Raw genomic sequence first — 16,797 nt, forward strand, 5'->3', positions numbered from 1 at the left:
CAGCATCTTGTCTCTAGAAGTGCAGACACTTGAAAATATTTATTTTTGCACGCAGAAAATGTTTTGAAAATCATGCTAACAACACAACATATCAATTATAAAAGTTTTATTCAGTACACAACATTGTCAATTTATTTACATTGCCTATCCAGAAAAAAAAAAAAGATCAGAATCTGTATAGCAGTACTGTACAAAGTCAGGCGCATTTTGTTTTTTGACCAAATTGTGACTTGCATGAAGATGAATATGTGAAGAATAACCTAAATTTCTTCATTACAAAGGCTTTGTCACATCAAGAAAGTGGAGAAAGCATACTCCTGAATTTAGCTTTGGGATGCAAAATCTGGCGCCGCTCCAGGGACAGTGACTAAGGTGTTGACTTATTTAAACCATAAGGTATTTTTCATCCAAATGACTTCAGTCAGTGTCCTGTTCAGTGTTGATGTCTGGGGAATTTCTCTCCAATTTCTAGCCTCTGACAAGTTATCCATTTTAACTTTGGCAAGGTACTATACACTGTATGAATCGGCTTATTGGAAATATCAATCTCCACGCCCTGTGTTGAAGGCCTATCTGCATATTTGAAGAGACAGCAGTCTATCCTGCAAAAGGGTTGGCATGAATGGTCACGTCCTTTATCCGAGTTTCAGTCAGTGGTCGGAACGTCTTTTCGTTGACAGGCAGTTTCTCCAGTTCATCCAGTGTTTCCAGGCCATCGATAATCCTACATGTTGAAGAGAGCAAGATGTCAGCTGCAATCACAAATTATAGTTGAACCAATCAATAACTGCCAAGCACACTCTACTGGCTGTCTATAGAGCCAAAACAAATTTCATTGCGTCTCTCTGTCTCTTATATCCCCTCCTTATAACAACCATGTATCGGTATAAAAAGGTTGCGTACTTTCCAAACACTGTGTACTTCATGTCCAGATGGGGCTGTTTGGCATATGTGAAGAAAAACTGGGAGCCATTTGTGTTGGGGCCATTGTTTGCCATTGAGACCACTCCTCTTACATTATGCTGAAATAAAAGAAAGAGAAAAGAAGACAAAAGTGACAATGTTAAAGACTGACCCCTGATGAAACATTGGGTAACACTTCTTTCTGACATAGGCAAACGAGCTGGAGTTAGAAGGTACTCACTTTCAGGTGTTCACTGTACTCATCTTCAAATTTGCGACCCCATATACTTGTTCCTCCTTTACCTGTGCCTGAATGGTTTAACCAAGATATAGGGAACAATGGACAGGAAGTGAGGATGTGAATTCTGGCATTTTAGTACTGAAATGCAGCAGATGCAGCAACAATCCCGTACCTGTCGGATCTCCAGTTTGAACCATGAAACCTTTAATGTTTCGGTGGAAGACGCAGCCGTTGTAGAACCCACTGGCACACAAAGCAAGAAAGTTCTGTAAATAGTAAAAGATGTTAAGATATTCCATGACTTTGTTAAGGAAAAGATGTGTAAATCTGTTTAGGCCTTTATAAATTACAACATTATCATCACAAAGGGTGTGTGCAATACGTTTTCTACTAAAACTAACATGCACAAACATGAAAACTGTGGAGAAAACGCAACATAACCATGTGTGTGATAATATATCATATAAAAGCAAGGAACTGTAGAATCTAAAATAAAACAATAACACAACTTAAATGCGTTTTCATACCCGTTCTGAAATGAACGGAAACCAGCAGCTGAAGAGCTGGAGCATGTCACTTACTGTAGATGACTTACCTCACATGTTCTCGGTGTGCGCTCACAAAACAATTCAATTTTAATCTCTCCTAGATCTGTGTGAAGGGTGACAGCCTGTGGAATTGACAAAAGAAAGAAAATAATTAAATGTTAACTTTTAAGAGGCACAGGAACGGCCATTCATTACTGTCCGCTACTTAGCTTAGCCTGTTACCCAGACTGCAAAAATAAGCTAATTCTCGTCATAAAAATGGCCGTTTCCGAACTGGCTCATAACAAACTAATCTGCGTTAAACCATCATATTAGTTAATAGCTTCTTTAAGTGTTCTGTTAGTTTCATGTTGACAGCTACCGACTGGAATTTTGTACAACAAAATTTACCATTTCAAACGTTGCGTCTGCGAACAAGTGTGTCGCAAAAACATGTCCGTCTGGGTGCAGTAGCCCAACGATGAATGGTTCCGCAAGGAATTTACGGTCATTTAAAAAAGGCACATGCATGGCAAAATGAAAGTGACTTACTGTAGGCCTTTACATTTGTTACTACTATACTGTGCCAATCATTGAACTTTGTAAAAATATTATGGATGAGTGAGCTCAGCACGGACTTGTTAAAGCTCAATGGAAACAACAAGAGCCATACAGTGTATGCACAGAATTTACACTTGATGCAGTTAAAAAAGCTGGATTAAGCTGCTATGGGGCCCATGCACAAACATTCTGGGCCCTTATTAGACCCCCAATTTTCCAGTTCTCTATGTATACAGGTTTTCTATGATTTCTATTTGAGTATTACCAGACTTGTTATTGGGAAATTTGACTAAATACAGCATGAACATGCAGCATATAGACTCAACACTGAGGTAATGAATGTCTTAAAACTAGATTTTGACACAGGAAGCTTCTTCAAGACAGGGCCTCAACATCAGTTAGTAAAGCAGGATGCACTTTAAGGCCCTCATCACGTCAACTGATATTGTGTTGATTATGGTGCATAATCCCAAACAAAATTTCAGGAGATAATCCAGTTTTGTGTTAACATAGACTTTTGAAATGGCAACTGCAGTCTAACTGAAGGTGGCCTTATGTTTAGAGAGACTGTCCTATGACCACACAGCCCCTGGTCTTGCCAAAAATAGAGTGTTTATCAAATGATATATATATATATATATATATATACACAGTGGTGTGAAAAAGTGTTTCCCCCTCCCTGATTTCTTATTTTTTGCATGTTTGTCACACGTAAATGTTTCAGATCATCAAACAAATTGAAATATTAGTCAAAGATAACACAAGTAAAAACAAAATGCAGTTTTTAAATGAAGGTTGTTATTATTAAGGGAAAACAAAATCCAAACCTACATGGCCCTGTGTGAAAATGTGCCCCCTAAACCTAATAACTGGTTGGGCCACCCTTAGCAGCAACAACTGCAATCAAGTGTTTGCGTTAACTTGCAATGAGTCTTTTACAGCGCTGTGGAGGAATTTTGGCCCACTCATCTTTGCAGAATTGTTGTAATTCAGCCACATTGGAGGGTTTTCGAGCATGAACTGCCTTTTTAAGGTCATGCCGCAGCATCTCAATAGGATTCTTTGACTAGGCCACTCCAAAGTCTGTCAGCCTCACTAGAATGCTGTATCAAATTCACATCTGAATCCATATAAGGTTAGGCTATTATGCAACAGATGTTGAATAAACATTCACAAACAGTTTGCTCAACTTATCTCCACTAGGCCACTCCAAAGTCTTCATTTTGTTCTTTTTCAGCCATTCAGAGAGCCCACAACAACATCCAAAGAACTGCAGACCTCACTTGCCTCAGTTAAGGTCAGTGTTTATGACTCCACCATAAGAAAGAGACTGGGCAAAAATGGCCTGCATGGCAGAGTTCCAAGACGAAAACCACTGCTGAGCAAAAAGAACATTAAAGCTCGCCTCATATTTGCCAGAAAATATCTTGATGATCCCCAAGACTTTTGGGAAAATACTCTGTGGACTGATGAGACAAAAGTTGAACTTTTTGGAAGGTGTGTGTCCCATTACATCTGGCGTAAAAGTAACACCGCATTTCAGAAAAAGAACATCATACCAACAGTAAAATACGGTGGTGGTAGTGTGATGGTCTGGGGCTGTTTTGCTGCTTCAGGACCTGGAAGACTTGCTGTGATAAATGGAACCATGAATTCTGCTGTCTACCAAAAACTCCTGAAGGAGAATGTCCGGCCATCTGTTTGTGACCTCAAGCTGAAGCGAACTTGGGTTCTGCAGCAGGACAATGATCCAAAACACACCAGCAAGTCCACCTCTGAATGGCTGAAGAAAAACAAAATGAAGACTTTGGAGTGGCCTAGTCAAAGTCCTGACCTGAATCTTATTGAGATGCTGCGGCATGACCTTAAAAAGGCAGTTCATGCTCATGTGTTTACTTGTGTTATCGATTTGTTTGTTTGATGATATATAAATAAATTACTCAACAGAAACAAAGACAAATTTTTTCGACCAAGTTTATTTTATTTTACCACTAGCGAATGGTGTGCAGGAGAGGATGGGAAACATGTTCAAACAGAATACTCACCCTCACATCATCATGTCAATACTGATGCACTGATGATTTTCTTATTAAGTAAAAACCTTTGGCAACCAAACACTGCATAAGCCAAATTTGTATATCACCTATGATTGGATTTTAGTTGGGAAACGTTGAGGAAAAGAAAAAAAAAAAAAGATTTGGTACCCAAAAATAATGATTTTGAGCAGAACAAAGATGAACATCAAGGGATGAGAATGTCATCATGCCAACATACATACAAACAGATAACACTCACTCACACACACTTCATCTGTGCTAATCACAATGAGGACAAAATTCAGAAACAATACAGCTCAATTTATACATGGTCACTGACGAAAATGCAGAATCAAGGTTAAACCAAGTGGTTTCTTTAAAAACAAACATTTTGTTTTAAAACCAGCAGTCAATATTAAATACACCAAACTAGAAAAGAATGTATAGAAATGCATATAAAACTGTAACTGCATAAAACAACTGTTTAAATTAATAAAAATACCAGGTGTAATAAAAAATAGGCAATCAACTCAAAAAAGAAGTGAGTACTAGCTGGTTTCCTGAGAAATTTAGCTATATTGTAATAATACTAATAGCTGTCAAAATGAAAAAATAAAATCAGTCAAAATGATAAAAAAGGAGGGAAAATACAGAGAACAAAAAGATTAACAATAACTGAGACAAAAAGCTAATCTATTTACTGATACCACTTTACTAGCAACCTACACAATGTATTAATGTACTGACCATTTACTCGCAGTGCTCACTACAACCCTTTACATTTGACATAACAATTTCTGATGTGACTCTTAATTAGAATAGTTGATTGTCTTAATCTGTGATGTATTGCTGAGGTGTTCTGGATGTCATTTAAAATGCTCTAGGTGGGTTTTAAATGTAAGGACCAAAATGTATGTTTTAATATCAGTAGTTAAAAAAACAAAACGTAAATACTAATCTAATACCATTTTAATCTCAAGGCTGGCAGTCATTCAGTTGAACCTCCCCATACTGGAAAACAGGTGTGTGTGCACATTAAGTTGTATACCATTATTTGCATTTACCTACATTTTTACTTGTGGGAGAGGTGCTGTAGTGCAAAAGCATTCTCTAGGACCAAAAATCTCCTCTAATATACTTAACTTGAAATTCTCACCATCACCTTAGTAATGCCCATGCACATTAGAAAACTACATCACTACTAACCTTTACATAGTTTAAATAAAGGCAATATTGCACAATATAGCATAGTTAAACATGTTACTGAAATGAATGTACATAGCTTAAACTATTCTTATGCTTTTCAACCCAGGTACTGTACTGTGTATTGCTACTGTCCAAGTTTTCTTTGCAGTTAGGTTTATTAAAACATAAACTGATGTTTTTTTTCTCGGGGTAAACACAAGAGCCCCTATTGTGTGTTGTGCTGTGTCAGAGCTGTGCATTGATCTTCAATTCCACATTTTTAGCATCGTGCTGCTTACTGTGGCAAACACAAGCGCAGAAAAGTCACACTCAGGCAATAAGTATTAACCATTTCTCTACAAATGAGCACACTTTGAAACCAGAGAGATAAATGACAATTAGATGAACTGACCTGAAAAGTATGGAGGCCCATTTACGACAGAAAAAAAAAGAAGAAAAATTAAGAATGACAAAAATAAAAATTCTCATTACATCTCCCACAATTATGAAATTAAATCAAAGTTGTGATAAAATATGACACTAAGTTAATATTAGGAAACTAAGACAAAAAATGATAAATAGATCAAATTTAGTAATCGAAATTAAAAGATATCACTTTACTTGGACATACAGATTAAAAAATATATATTTCTAGCTTTTTGATTTTTTTTTTTTTTTAAATTTTCCTAGCAAGGATGGGTTTCCATAAGAGGTGAGTGTATCTGGCACCAACCCCCCCCACACAAACAAAAAAATCCAACACACAATAAAAAAAAAAACCCATGTTCATTCCTCAAATGAGCTTGTATCACTTCAAAAATTTAAATCCAAACCCAACTGCTAAAGTTCTAGATCACTTTTACAAATAATACTGGTAGAAATGTTACTGGATAATTTAATTAATACTGTTCATGCCTACTGTTCATGACATGACTTTTACACTATAGTAGTTGTCAGCAGTGCGCAGCCACACTGGTTAGGAGAGTTAAAACTGAGCTGGGGTAGACCTTAAACAGCCAATGTCATAAGGTGAGGCTACAACACCAAATAATGTCTCATAATCACATTTGAGACTCCATATATTTTCAATATATTTATCTCTATATATTTTCAAATTAATTACTGGTGTCATGTATAGTCACTTGTGAAAAGTCCACAGGAAGTGATGAAATGAAACATTAGAGCAAAATATAAAAACAAACAAAACTGTTACTCCCATTATCATTTGGGGCTGGGTAGTCTAGTGCAGCTTTAAAGACAATTATCTGCATCATCAAAACATGGTCAAGAGTACGATCATTTGTTTTGAACTCCACGGATGCCACAAAAAAAACAAAACAGAAATGGACTGGTACATAACACAGAAGGAGTAAATTAAAGTTAAGGCAACTGACCTGAAAGCCATGGCTCTTTTCAAAAATCTTTCTTAAGTGGAATGTTGCTTGTTTCTTAAAAGCTTTGAGCTTTTAAAAACAAGCTAACATTTCTTATTTCACTATGATGAAATGGCCATTTTGGACCTTGCAATGTTGTTGTTGCTTTTTTTTTACATAAAATAAACTAAATTAAATCACCTCACCTTAATGAATCTAATATAGCAATTTCAATATTTTTAGATTAAAGATGGCTGTAATCTCACCCCACCCTATCAAGGTAGAAAGATCATCTTACAATGTTATAATAAACTGAAATGAACAAAAGGCCAGGCGCTTAGAAAACATATTTGAAGACATGTCTGGTTCTTTTACTTGTTATTTGCAGACAATAACACATAACTATCACAGCATACAACTTTTTTTTGTATCATACAAGTAGACCAGAGCCTACTTCAAATCCACCACAGAAAGGGCAATAAACCAATCTAGTGTTTCAGGTAAGCGTTATGTTCGTTTCAGACAAATTACCAACATTTGGAGGTTCCATTTCAATGTCAATACTCTGTTATCCTGTACTAACTTAAGTTGAATTCTTTTGACGCAGACATGACTCATCTCATTCAAAACCTTTCAGCATTTTCCCCAGATTTGTTCATTTTGTTTTGTGCAATTCATTTGCAAACAAACATTGTGGATGTAGCATGACCATGAACTAGAAACAATAGTATACTGGCAGTAAGGGTTGGGTATCTGCTTGCATGATAAGATGTTCCACTAATGTAATTGTATGGGGGTGATGTTTTGTAATACTAGTCCAATTGCTTTTCCTCAAGTGCTAGGTCAAACAAACTAAACATCTTTCCCCAGAAAGAGGCCATCAACCCCTCCACTCTGCCAAACTGGCTCCATGTAAGGACAGCGCTCTCTAGTCTAATACCACACACACTGTACACTGTACTAGCAAGACTCAAGCCAACCAAAGACAACTCCTCTGCCTCTACAGCATTTGCACTACTAACAGTCTCCTCAGTGACCCTCTCCCTTCCACCTTATACAACACCCTCTCAGACACAAGGATCTCAGAATCCATAACCTTTCTTGACATGAGTCATCATTAGTTATCCCTGATTTGTGATTTCATGTCACTTTCGTGATTTTCCAATCAATTACAAACCAAGCACATATGAAGGTATTTGAAGGCCATGGCCGTCCCTCTACAGCAGAAAAACAATGACCACCAGAGTTCCAATTTATGTTAGGTCAGTGCTGGACAGCAAGGAGTTAAAAGCCATAGAACAGCCACTATTCCGACTCAAACATATAGGATTGCTAACTTGACTGTGTAGTTTGCTTGTGATTAGTATTGTCATTCCCTATATACACATACAAATATAACATTTAATGATATAACCAGATGACTTGGCAAATATTGTGAGTGAACACATGCATAATGTTTCCTTAAAATAAATCAAAAAGACAGTTACAGCCTCTTGCCTGACATGATTAATTTCTTTACATGTTATGATGGGATTGGGAGTTTGAAACACTTAAAATAAGTGGAGCAAGTGATGGTTGCAGTTTGACAATCGTTACACAGAAATTAAGAGGGAAAGGTCATAGAGATCACCTTGCTATCTCATTTGTAAAACTAACAATACTGGACAAATTATTTTAATAATGTACTCCATCTTGATTAGACAAGAACCTGATGTTATAGTAATTGTGAACAGTGGAAATTTGTTCTTTTTCTGTCTTTAGCAAAGTTGGCCAACAGTTTTGCAAACTTCAACTTTTCCACCATAACTGAGAAGCATATGATGATCATAATGGCACTGCTACATTATTGCTAAAAAGCATCATTACAGGATTATAATGGAAAGGCCTGATAAGTTGTTTGTAAAGGAAGGAAAATCAACTGCACAGTTGAGAATTAAGAGAACAACCAGAAGCTATTAGTATTTTGGTTCTGCCAAAGTGGCACTGGTTCTTGATACCCAATCTTACTGGCAGTACACTGCAGCAGGACTACTGTCTGCTTCAGCAAGCCCCCTGGGACAGCATAGGCGTTCCTCCTGTGTCAGGGCCCAGTTGTTCAGTATCTGTTTTCACTCACAGCCACAGACCTGTTTAAGCCTGTTCTTTGTCTGCTTTCCATAACTGTTCCTTGACCTCCGTGGGCAGGGTGTTGAAGAGGTCTTCCTCCACCACAAGACCGGTTCTCTTTAGCTGTCGGCACTCACCCAGCTCCACGGGCAGACACTCCAGACGGTTTCCTCTCAGCTCTAGCTGTGTCAGCCCAGTCAGCTCTCCAAACCGCGATGGCAGAGACTGCAGGCAATTGTTCCCCAAGTTCAAAGTGCGAAGCTTCTTGCACTGGAACAGCTCATTAGGCAGGCTCTCAATCTGTATTTCAAGGTGGGGAGGGTGTTGTGATGGGAGAGAAATGGAGAGAAATTAGAATGTGTAACTTTTTGTAAATTGTTCTATGAGGGTACCATAGAGGATTTTTAAAAAATGCAATGTACAATCAACAAAGATTAAAATGGATGGTGATCATTCAAGTACTCACCCTGTTGGCTGTCACTGCCAGGTACTGAAGATTCTGGAGGAAGCCAATATCTGTAGGGATATAGGTTAGGTTGTTATGGCTAAGGTCCAGGAAGCGCAGCTTGCGGCAATAAAACAACTGGCTGGGGATCTTCTCAATCTTGTTTCTGTTCAGATACAGTTTCTCCAGGTTGGTCAGTGTGCCAATCTGGATGGGAATATAGGCAATCTGGTTGTACCAGAGCTTAAGGCAGATCAGCCGATGAAGGTGCTGGAAGCTGATGATCTCCTCGATGGTCTTCAGGTTGTTGTCCTTCAGATCAATCTCTTGCAAGTTGTGCAAGCTGAAGATTGAGTGTGGTATGCGTTCTAGATCACAGCGAATGAGCTCCAGTTCCGTCAGGTTCACCATCTTCTTCAGGCTATTGAGCACCATCAGCTTGGTGCCTTCATTATTGATGGAAAGCTTCTGGAGGTGCATGCCCACATCAGTCACCACTTGAGGTAGCTTGGTGAGATTGCTCTTCAGACGAAGAACTTTGAGCCTCTTGAGCTCCCGGAGCCCATCAATGACAATGTAACGGTTGTTCTCCGCGCTGAGATTTCCTGTCAGATGAAGTTCACTAAGATTCTTCAAACTGTAGATCCATAAAGGAATCTCTTTGATGTCGGTGAACTTGATGTGCAGAGACTTCAAGTTCTCGCGCAAAAAAGCCAATGCAGGAGCTTCGATTTTGGCCGGTGTGTGGTAAAGCCACATCTCTCGCAGGTTGATCAGCTGGGCAATGATCGGGGGGATGGTGATATCAGGGATAAGCTCTAGTTTAAGAACCTCCAGCTCCATCAGGTCAAATACTGTGTCTGGAATGCCACTCAGCATGAAAAGGTGCAACTCCAACTTCTCATGAGAGTTCTTGGTAATCCTCTGCCTGAGCTTGTCCAGTGTCCACTCATTGTTGAGGTTGAGCTGCCTCAGCTTATTTTCGCTTACTTCAGAGAGGAACACGGCGAAGCGTTTAGAGTACAGAGGGTCATACTGATCTATCATGTGCATCATAAATGCAAAGTCATTCTTCACATCGGGTATGTCACTGTAGCTGCTCTCTTCCCGTATCGACTCAAAGGAGTACTTTTTTAGAGAGCGTCGAAGCATCCAGCAAAGAGTGTACATGCAGATCAAACCATACACCACCACTAAGCTAATGTAGAAACAGGCTAAGATTTTAAAAAGTGTAGCCAATGGGTGAGCACAACGGTACACGCTATAACCTGTCAGACTCTCTATATTTACGGAACAGTCAACACTGAATTTAATATCGTGCACATAATACCCTGTATAACAGATAATCAAAATAAACTTGATGACTTTGATGATAGTCTGACGGATGTACATTCTGTACACAATGTCTCCTTCTTCAACATGTATACGGAACTTCTTCACTTTTTCAAACAGGGCTTTTGCCTGTTCGCCCTCTTTCTTGTCCAAAACCCCTGTTTCTGTTCTATCTACAATGCCCTGCTCAAAGCGCGTCTTTGTCCTTTGGAGCATAGGAACACTTGCTTCAACATCCTCACTGATAACAGACTCCTTGTGGTCCATTGAGCCGTTCATTTTCATTGGTTTTGGGTCACTCTCTTCAACCACCGTCTCTGACAGTGCCCTAGTTGTCCATGGGGAGTCAAAGCATTTCAGCAAGATGGATACAAAGTGCTCTAGTTTGGAACTAGTCCGTGGGAACTTAAACCAAAAGTTGCTGCAAGCTAGGAAAATAAGGGTGTGAAGTAATACTAGGTAAGGAAAATACTTGGCAAACCAGTGCAATCTATTCTCATAGCACACAGCATCCACATAGTTGTACTGGTGGCGGTCCAGATCATACTGGATTCCTTTGGGCTCCAAGAACAATGACGTGGAGAGGGTAGAATTGAAGTTCTTCTTGCAGGTCTGATTGACCACCCACTTGCAGGGCAGGCAGATCATCTTGTCCTGGGTGACCTGCAGTGTCCCCCCAAACACAGAAATCATAAGCATAACAATGGAAATGTAGTCGGTGAACACATCCCACCATGGTTTCAGGATGCGGTATGCTGGCTGTGTGTCCACAAAGTACCGCAGCTCAGTGATGGGGATCATGGTTTATCTGTGAAAAAAAAAAATAAAATAAAAAGAGTTGAGGGGATAGTCATAATTGAGTACAGTGATATAGTGGATTATATAGACATATATATAGTCAAAGAAAAAAACACTGCAGATATGGCTTTCTATAAAATCAAAATGGAAAAAGCTCCTTCCCCCTAATGCCAGAAAAACCTTTACCTGAATCATAACACAATACCAAGGTGACAAATCAATACTACAATGCTAACTAACAAGGTCATACATCAGAACATTCCAGACAGTTAATCTGAAGGCTGCCAGGAGTAATGAAATAGAGATTCCCGCTTGTTGTGACAAATAATTGCCTGGCTGACTTTACTAAGTGGGCTACCATGTTATTGATTTAACTATTGTTAAACAAACACAATTAATCTTGCTTTCAAAATTGGTGTCATAATGGACAATTCTATCAATGGCAAACCAGCCATTGATAGAATATAAAATAGGACTGCACAATATGGAAAAAAAAAAAAAAAAAAAAAAAAATCATATTGCAATGATTTTGACAAATGTTACCATTGCGATATGATTCACGATTAGTGGGAATAATTATTTTTGCATCGTAATTTTCATTTTCACTGAAAAATCTATTAAAATCATGATGATGTGACATTTGTTGGGGTCTGTACTAAACAATCATGTTTTCTTTCTGGAGAACAAGATTTATAGGCCAGGTTATCTCTGCAGCTACAGTACTTCATTATCATGCTGTTTTGTCATTCATTTTACCTTCATCAAAAAACTGCAGCTTCTGCAATTTGGATATTGCACTTAGTCATATTTCGAAAATATTTTAATTAATTGTGCAGCCCTAATATAAACTTTGTCTGCATTTTAATTGAGTCCCTACAAAATCTAGGTAAATAATGAATGGGTTGTTCCCATAATGAAAAAGATACAAATATCACAAAGGCAATGAGGTAGCTGCCTTGAAAACATATGCAGACTATAAACATAATAGATAGACTAAATCAGGGGTGTCCAAACTTTTTGCAAAGAGGGCCAGATTTGGTGAGGTGAAAATGTGTGGAGGCTGACCAAATGGCACACTTTTCATTTCTTCACACAGAACACAAATAAATAAATAACACAAATAAAAGTTTTTACCAAAATCACTCTGCCTTTCATATTTGAAGACCACATAAAATGAAGAAAAAGTCTGTCTGGAAAAAAATAAACTTTCGGGAAGATTAAACATATCTAGGTTCCTTTGAAACATTAAATATTATTCACTATTAAATGCTCACTGTAAACTTCTAAATTCAAAACATGTGAACAGGAAAATAACAGTTATCTTATTCAGAAGTACAAAACATTGAGGGCCATATGAATCCGTGTATCAATCATTCTTTCGTTTTTTATCTGGCCATCAAAAAAACCCCAAAAAAACAAAATGTTATTTGATTTTAAATCGGATATCAAAAACAAAAAAGGCTGTGTTTTTCATTATTTCAATTTTAGACTCCGATCAAAAATACCAAATGGAAAAACGGGCTGCCGGAGCAAATTTGATTTTAATATTTAATTTGTCAGGTTTATGAGACCCGGTTTGATTGCCAATTGAAAAACACAAGAACAAATTATACACGGACTGAAAAGAACGGTGGTTTTGATCATCACAAAAAAACTCAATTCACTCAGATTTTAGAATTTATTCACCTCAGAAGACTAAACAAATAACTTGCCTGCACTAATGTGAAGGGTGATACTGAGATCTCGACTGCAGTAAATAGGCCAGGACTGGTTCAAAAACAGTGGTTTTGATGCGCAAGATGTCACGCAGGTGAGAGTCACTTAATCTCGTCCTCACGCGGTGCTTGTTAATGTTCATGTTCAAACGAGAATGTCTTCTCGCACAAGTATGTTGAGCCAAACAAGCTCAGCATTTTCTTAGCAAATGTTCAAATCTCTTGGAACCTGCCTTTATCCAGCTGGCGGTAAAAGTTGACAAGAGGGAGCTGTTGGTGCCGACTGCGACACTCGCCGTCACACTGCAGCTCAATGAGCTCCAGCTGCAGGTGGTCTGGAGCGTCATCAGGGTCCACGGAGAAAGGAGAGGAAAAAAAGCGTGATCTGCTTTTCAATAGCTGCAAAATCCCAAAAGTGCTGTTTAAACTCCTCAGCCAGAGACGAGATGTCTGCTGCATACCTCCTCATTTGCCCACTGATATTGTTCTGTGGAAAACTGGTCATTATTTCCTGCAGCGATGGGAAATGTGTGGTGTTGGGCTGCGTTTGTGACAAGTAGCAGCTTGGTCCCAAAGGCTTTGACGTGTGAATACAGTTTGCTAACCACTGCGTTTTGCCCCTGAAGGCTCGTGTTCAGCGCAAGGCTTTGGAGCGAATATAATTAATAGCTTTTATCACCGGTTTCATAACATAATCATATTTCAGATGTTTGGCACAGAGAACTTGTTGGTGAATAATACAGTGGAGTTTTATAGCTTTGCCTCTTTCTTCGCTGACTTTGTTACAGACTAGGGTTGATAATCCACTTCGCTCGCCAGCCATGGCAGGTGCGCCATCCGTAATAATCCCAGTGACTTTATTCCTTATTAGTTTCATGTCATCTACGGCAGAACAAACAGAAACAAATAAATCTGTTCCTCTTGGTCCTTAAGGCTCTGTAGGTCAAGTAGCTCTTCACTCACGTTCATTTCATTGTCCACTTCTCTCAAAAAAATCAGTAACTGAGCGGTGTCAGATGCATCTGTGCTTTCGTCGCAGGTTAAAAGTCAAACTCAACTCCTTTTGCCTCTAACTGTCTCTTAATATCCGATGAAACGTCTTCAATTCTCCGTACCCCAGTGTTACGAGCCAGGCAAACTGGCAAACTCTTGCTTCTTCTCAGGACAAATGTTCTCCACCATTTTCATCACGCAGTCTTTAATAAACTCACCCTCAGTAAAAGGTTTTGCAGTGCTTGGCAATCAGCGTTGCCACCTCGTAGCTCGCCTTTTTGTTGCATTTTCATTTGACTCACGGGCTCTTAACGGCTGCTGTGCCGTTAAAACTGCTTCCAGTTGCTTCAATTTTTCCCCGCGTTCGTTCCCAGTTAGCTTGTCGTAATTAGCATGTTTCGTCTGGGAGTGCCTCTTGATATTGAATTCCTTGAAAACAGCCACAGTCTCTTGGCAAATTAGGCAGACAGTTGTTTCGTATTTCAGTGAAAAAAATACTCCAATTTCCACTTGTCCTGGAAGCAGCGGCCCTCGCAGTTAACTTTCCTTTTTTTAGTTGCAGTCGCCATTTCAGAAATGGGCGGAAAGGATCACACAAGGGTCAGGCGGCGAGAGAGCGGCCACAGGTCTACTGCCATCTTCTGGTGAAATATAAAATAGCTTTTTTTGCACATGTGTATTTTATACTGTGGTCAACAGTGCTGGTGGGCCGCATATTATTTAATTTATGACAGAAGCTGTGGGCTGGTGAAAATTTAAACGCGGACCGCAATTGGCCCCCGGGCCAGACTTTGGACATGCCTGGACTAAATGAACAGAACAATCACTTCAGATTGGTTTAATCAAGAAAAACCTATGCACTTATTTTCACAAGGAGGGCACTCTAATTAGCACTGATCCCACTTTTTCTCTTCTGATGCTGATTATGACACCTAAACTAAGTACTATCTATAAAATTAGTAAAAGTTGAAAAAAAGTCTGTAAAATTGCATTGTTACACAATAACAACAGTGATAAAGAAACAGTAACATAGATCAGCCATTAGCACTGTATTATGCAAAGTATTTTTTTGTCGTACCTATTGTCGCTGTTATGATCTGATGTTATTCCTGTTATGTGTTGGATGCTGCTATTTAACCCTGTCTTGTCTAGCTCTCACTTGTAAAAGAGGTTTTAATCTCAATGTGACTTCCTAGTTAAATATATATATATATATATATATATATATATATATATTACTGGCTAATGTCCTGTGTGTCAGTAACGGTGCTGATATTGATCCTGGGTATTGCATAGATGCATCACTACTAACTATGGCTAGAGGTGGGCGATATAATGATACACACCGTGAGACATTATAAACTTGTCAACTATCAGATTTCTGTCCATTTAACATTGCTGGGTGTATTAGACCAAAATGACATGACTGCTTCATGGCAAAATTGGATTTTTATATGACTTTTTTGCATCAATGTAATGAAGTTTGCCAGGTATTACATTTGCTGTGTGGTTATTTTATCAATGAACATTTTTTAATTTATGCTGTAGAAAATATACTATATCATGATATTGATATTGTGAAATAAAATGACATATATGATGATAGGGGTACATTTTTTATGTATTCATGCAACCTCACATCTGCATAAGACCCACTTAAGTTATTACTCCCAAGTTGTTGGTATGAAATATAACCAAACTTAAAAAAACGCACACATGAACAACATCATTTGTGTAAGGACAGATGAAAATGCTCTTAAAGCACTTGAAAATGGTTATACTTACACATCCGAACTGTAAAGCACAATAACTCCATACATAAAACAGTCAAGAGCGATCCACAACTACTCCTTTGCCGCTGTTGTACATCAGAGCCAGATTAAGCCCTCCAAATCAACCTCTAGCCTTGTGTGAGTGCGACACACCCAGCGTGTAAGCTTGAGAAGTCACTCTTCTAAAAGATGATGTTCCGTTTTGGCTTGTTTAACCCAAACAACAGGACCGCCAGAGGAGCCACCTTGCTCCACTGCTCTCTATTCTTAGCCATTTCCGTTAATAATACCCAGAGTATTGTCTGTGTGGGCCTTGAGAAGCACCTCCCTTGACCTTCAGGAGGAGATCCTGTTTACCTTACAGAAGCTGCTGTCTCCAACCAATGTCGCTCTGGGATACTCTACCGTCACCTTTTGTACCCAGACCGCCCCCCAAAACACACACCTACACATACACAACAAGTGTCTGGAGCTGGCATTCATCAGAGTTTGTACTTTGTTAGGAAACTGTTAAGGCGGAGGAGTCAAGACGCCTAGTCTGATCCTTGGCCAAATAAGCATATTTAGACTGGCCCCAGTTCAGAGAAACGTTTGCACACATAACAACTATTCCAGTTAAGTAGCCTGGATTGGGTTGATGATTTAGCAGCAACAAGTACACTAAGTAAACAAAATACTCACCAGTTTGGAGGTGTTATCTGTGCTCCAGTGCCTGATGATGACCCTGGTGGACAAGCCACTCTCTGTGTATCCAAAACTCTTCATGGACCATTGCCTCTCTTATCGCCATGGGGTTTAAATAGAAGACCT

The 16,797-nt window shown here is 38.9% G+C and overlaps 2 protein-coding genes across 4 annotated transcripts; both read right to left on the minus strand.

The window, feature by feature from the left end:
* Nucleotides 1-91: 91 nt before the first annotated feature.
* On the minus strand, nt 92-16,795 carry ppil3 (peptidylprolyl isomerase (cyclophilin)-like 3). Of its 2 annotated transcripts, none has more exons than XM_044198087.1 (6): nt 16,669-16,795; nt 1,740-1,814; nt 1,317-1,410; nt 1,145-1,212; nt 904-1,022; nt 92-724 (listed from the first exon to the last, which is right to left on the minus strand). In XM_044198087.1, exons 1-6 carry the CDS (start codon nt 16,750-16,752, stop codon nt 598-600), a joined length of 567 nt encoding a protein of 188 aa, XP_044054022.1. In that variant the 5' UTR covers nt 16,753-16,795; the 3' UTR covers nt 92-597. The 2 variants fall into 2 exon arrangements, with proteins under 2 accessions (XP_044054022.1, XP_044054021.1); XM_044198086.1 differs by lacking the exon at nt 16,669-16,795 and adding an exon at nt 2,083-2,217.
* Nucleotides 4,193-16,795, minus strand: lrrc8ab (leucine rich repeat containing 8 VRAC subunit Ab). Of its 2 annotated transcripts, none has more exons than XM_044198081.1 (3): nt 16,669-16,795; nt 9,399-11,517; nt 4,193-9,232 (listed from the first exon to the last, which is right to left on the minus strand). In XM_044198081.1, exons 2-3 carry the CDS (start codon nt 11,508-11,510, stop codon nt 8,957-8,959), a joined length of 2,388 nt encoding a protein of 795 aa, XP_044054016.1. In that variant the 5' UTR covers nt 11,511-11,517; nt 16,669-16,795; the 3' UTR covers nt 4,193-8,956. The 2 variants fall into 2 exon arrangements, with proteins under 2 accessions (XP_044054016.1, XP_044054017.1); XM_044198082.1 differs by lacking the exon at nt 16,669-16,795 and adding an exon at nt 16,001-16,195.
* Nucleotides 16,796-16,797: the final 2 nt, after the last annotated feature.

The sequence above is a fragment of the Siniperca chuatsi genome, linkage group LG5, assembly GCF_020085105.1.
Source record: "Siniperca chuatsi isolate FFG_IHB_CAS linkage group LG5, ASM2008510v1, whole genome shotgun sequence".
Classification (NCBI taxonomy): Eukaryota; Metazoa; Chordata; class Actinopteri; order Centrarchiformes; family Sinipercidae; genus Siniperca; species Siniperca chuatsi.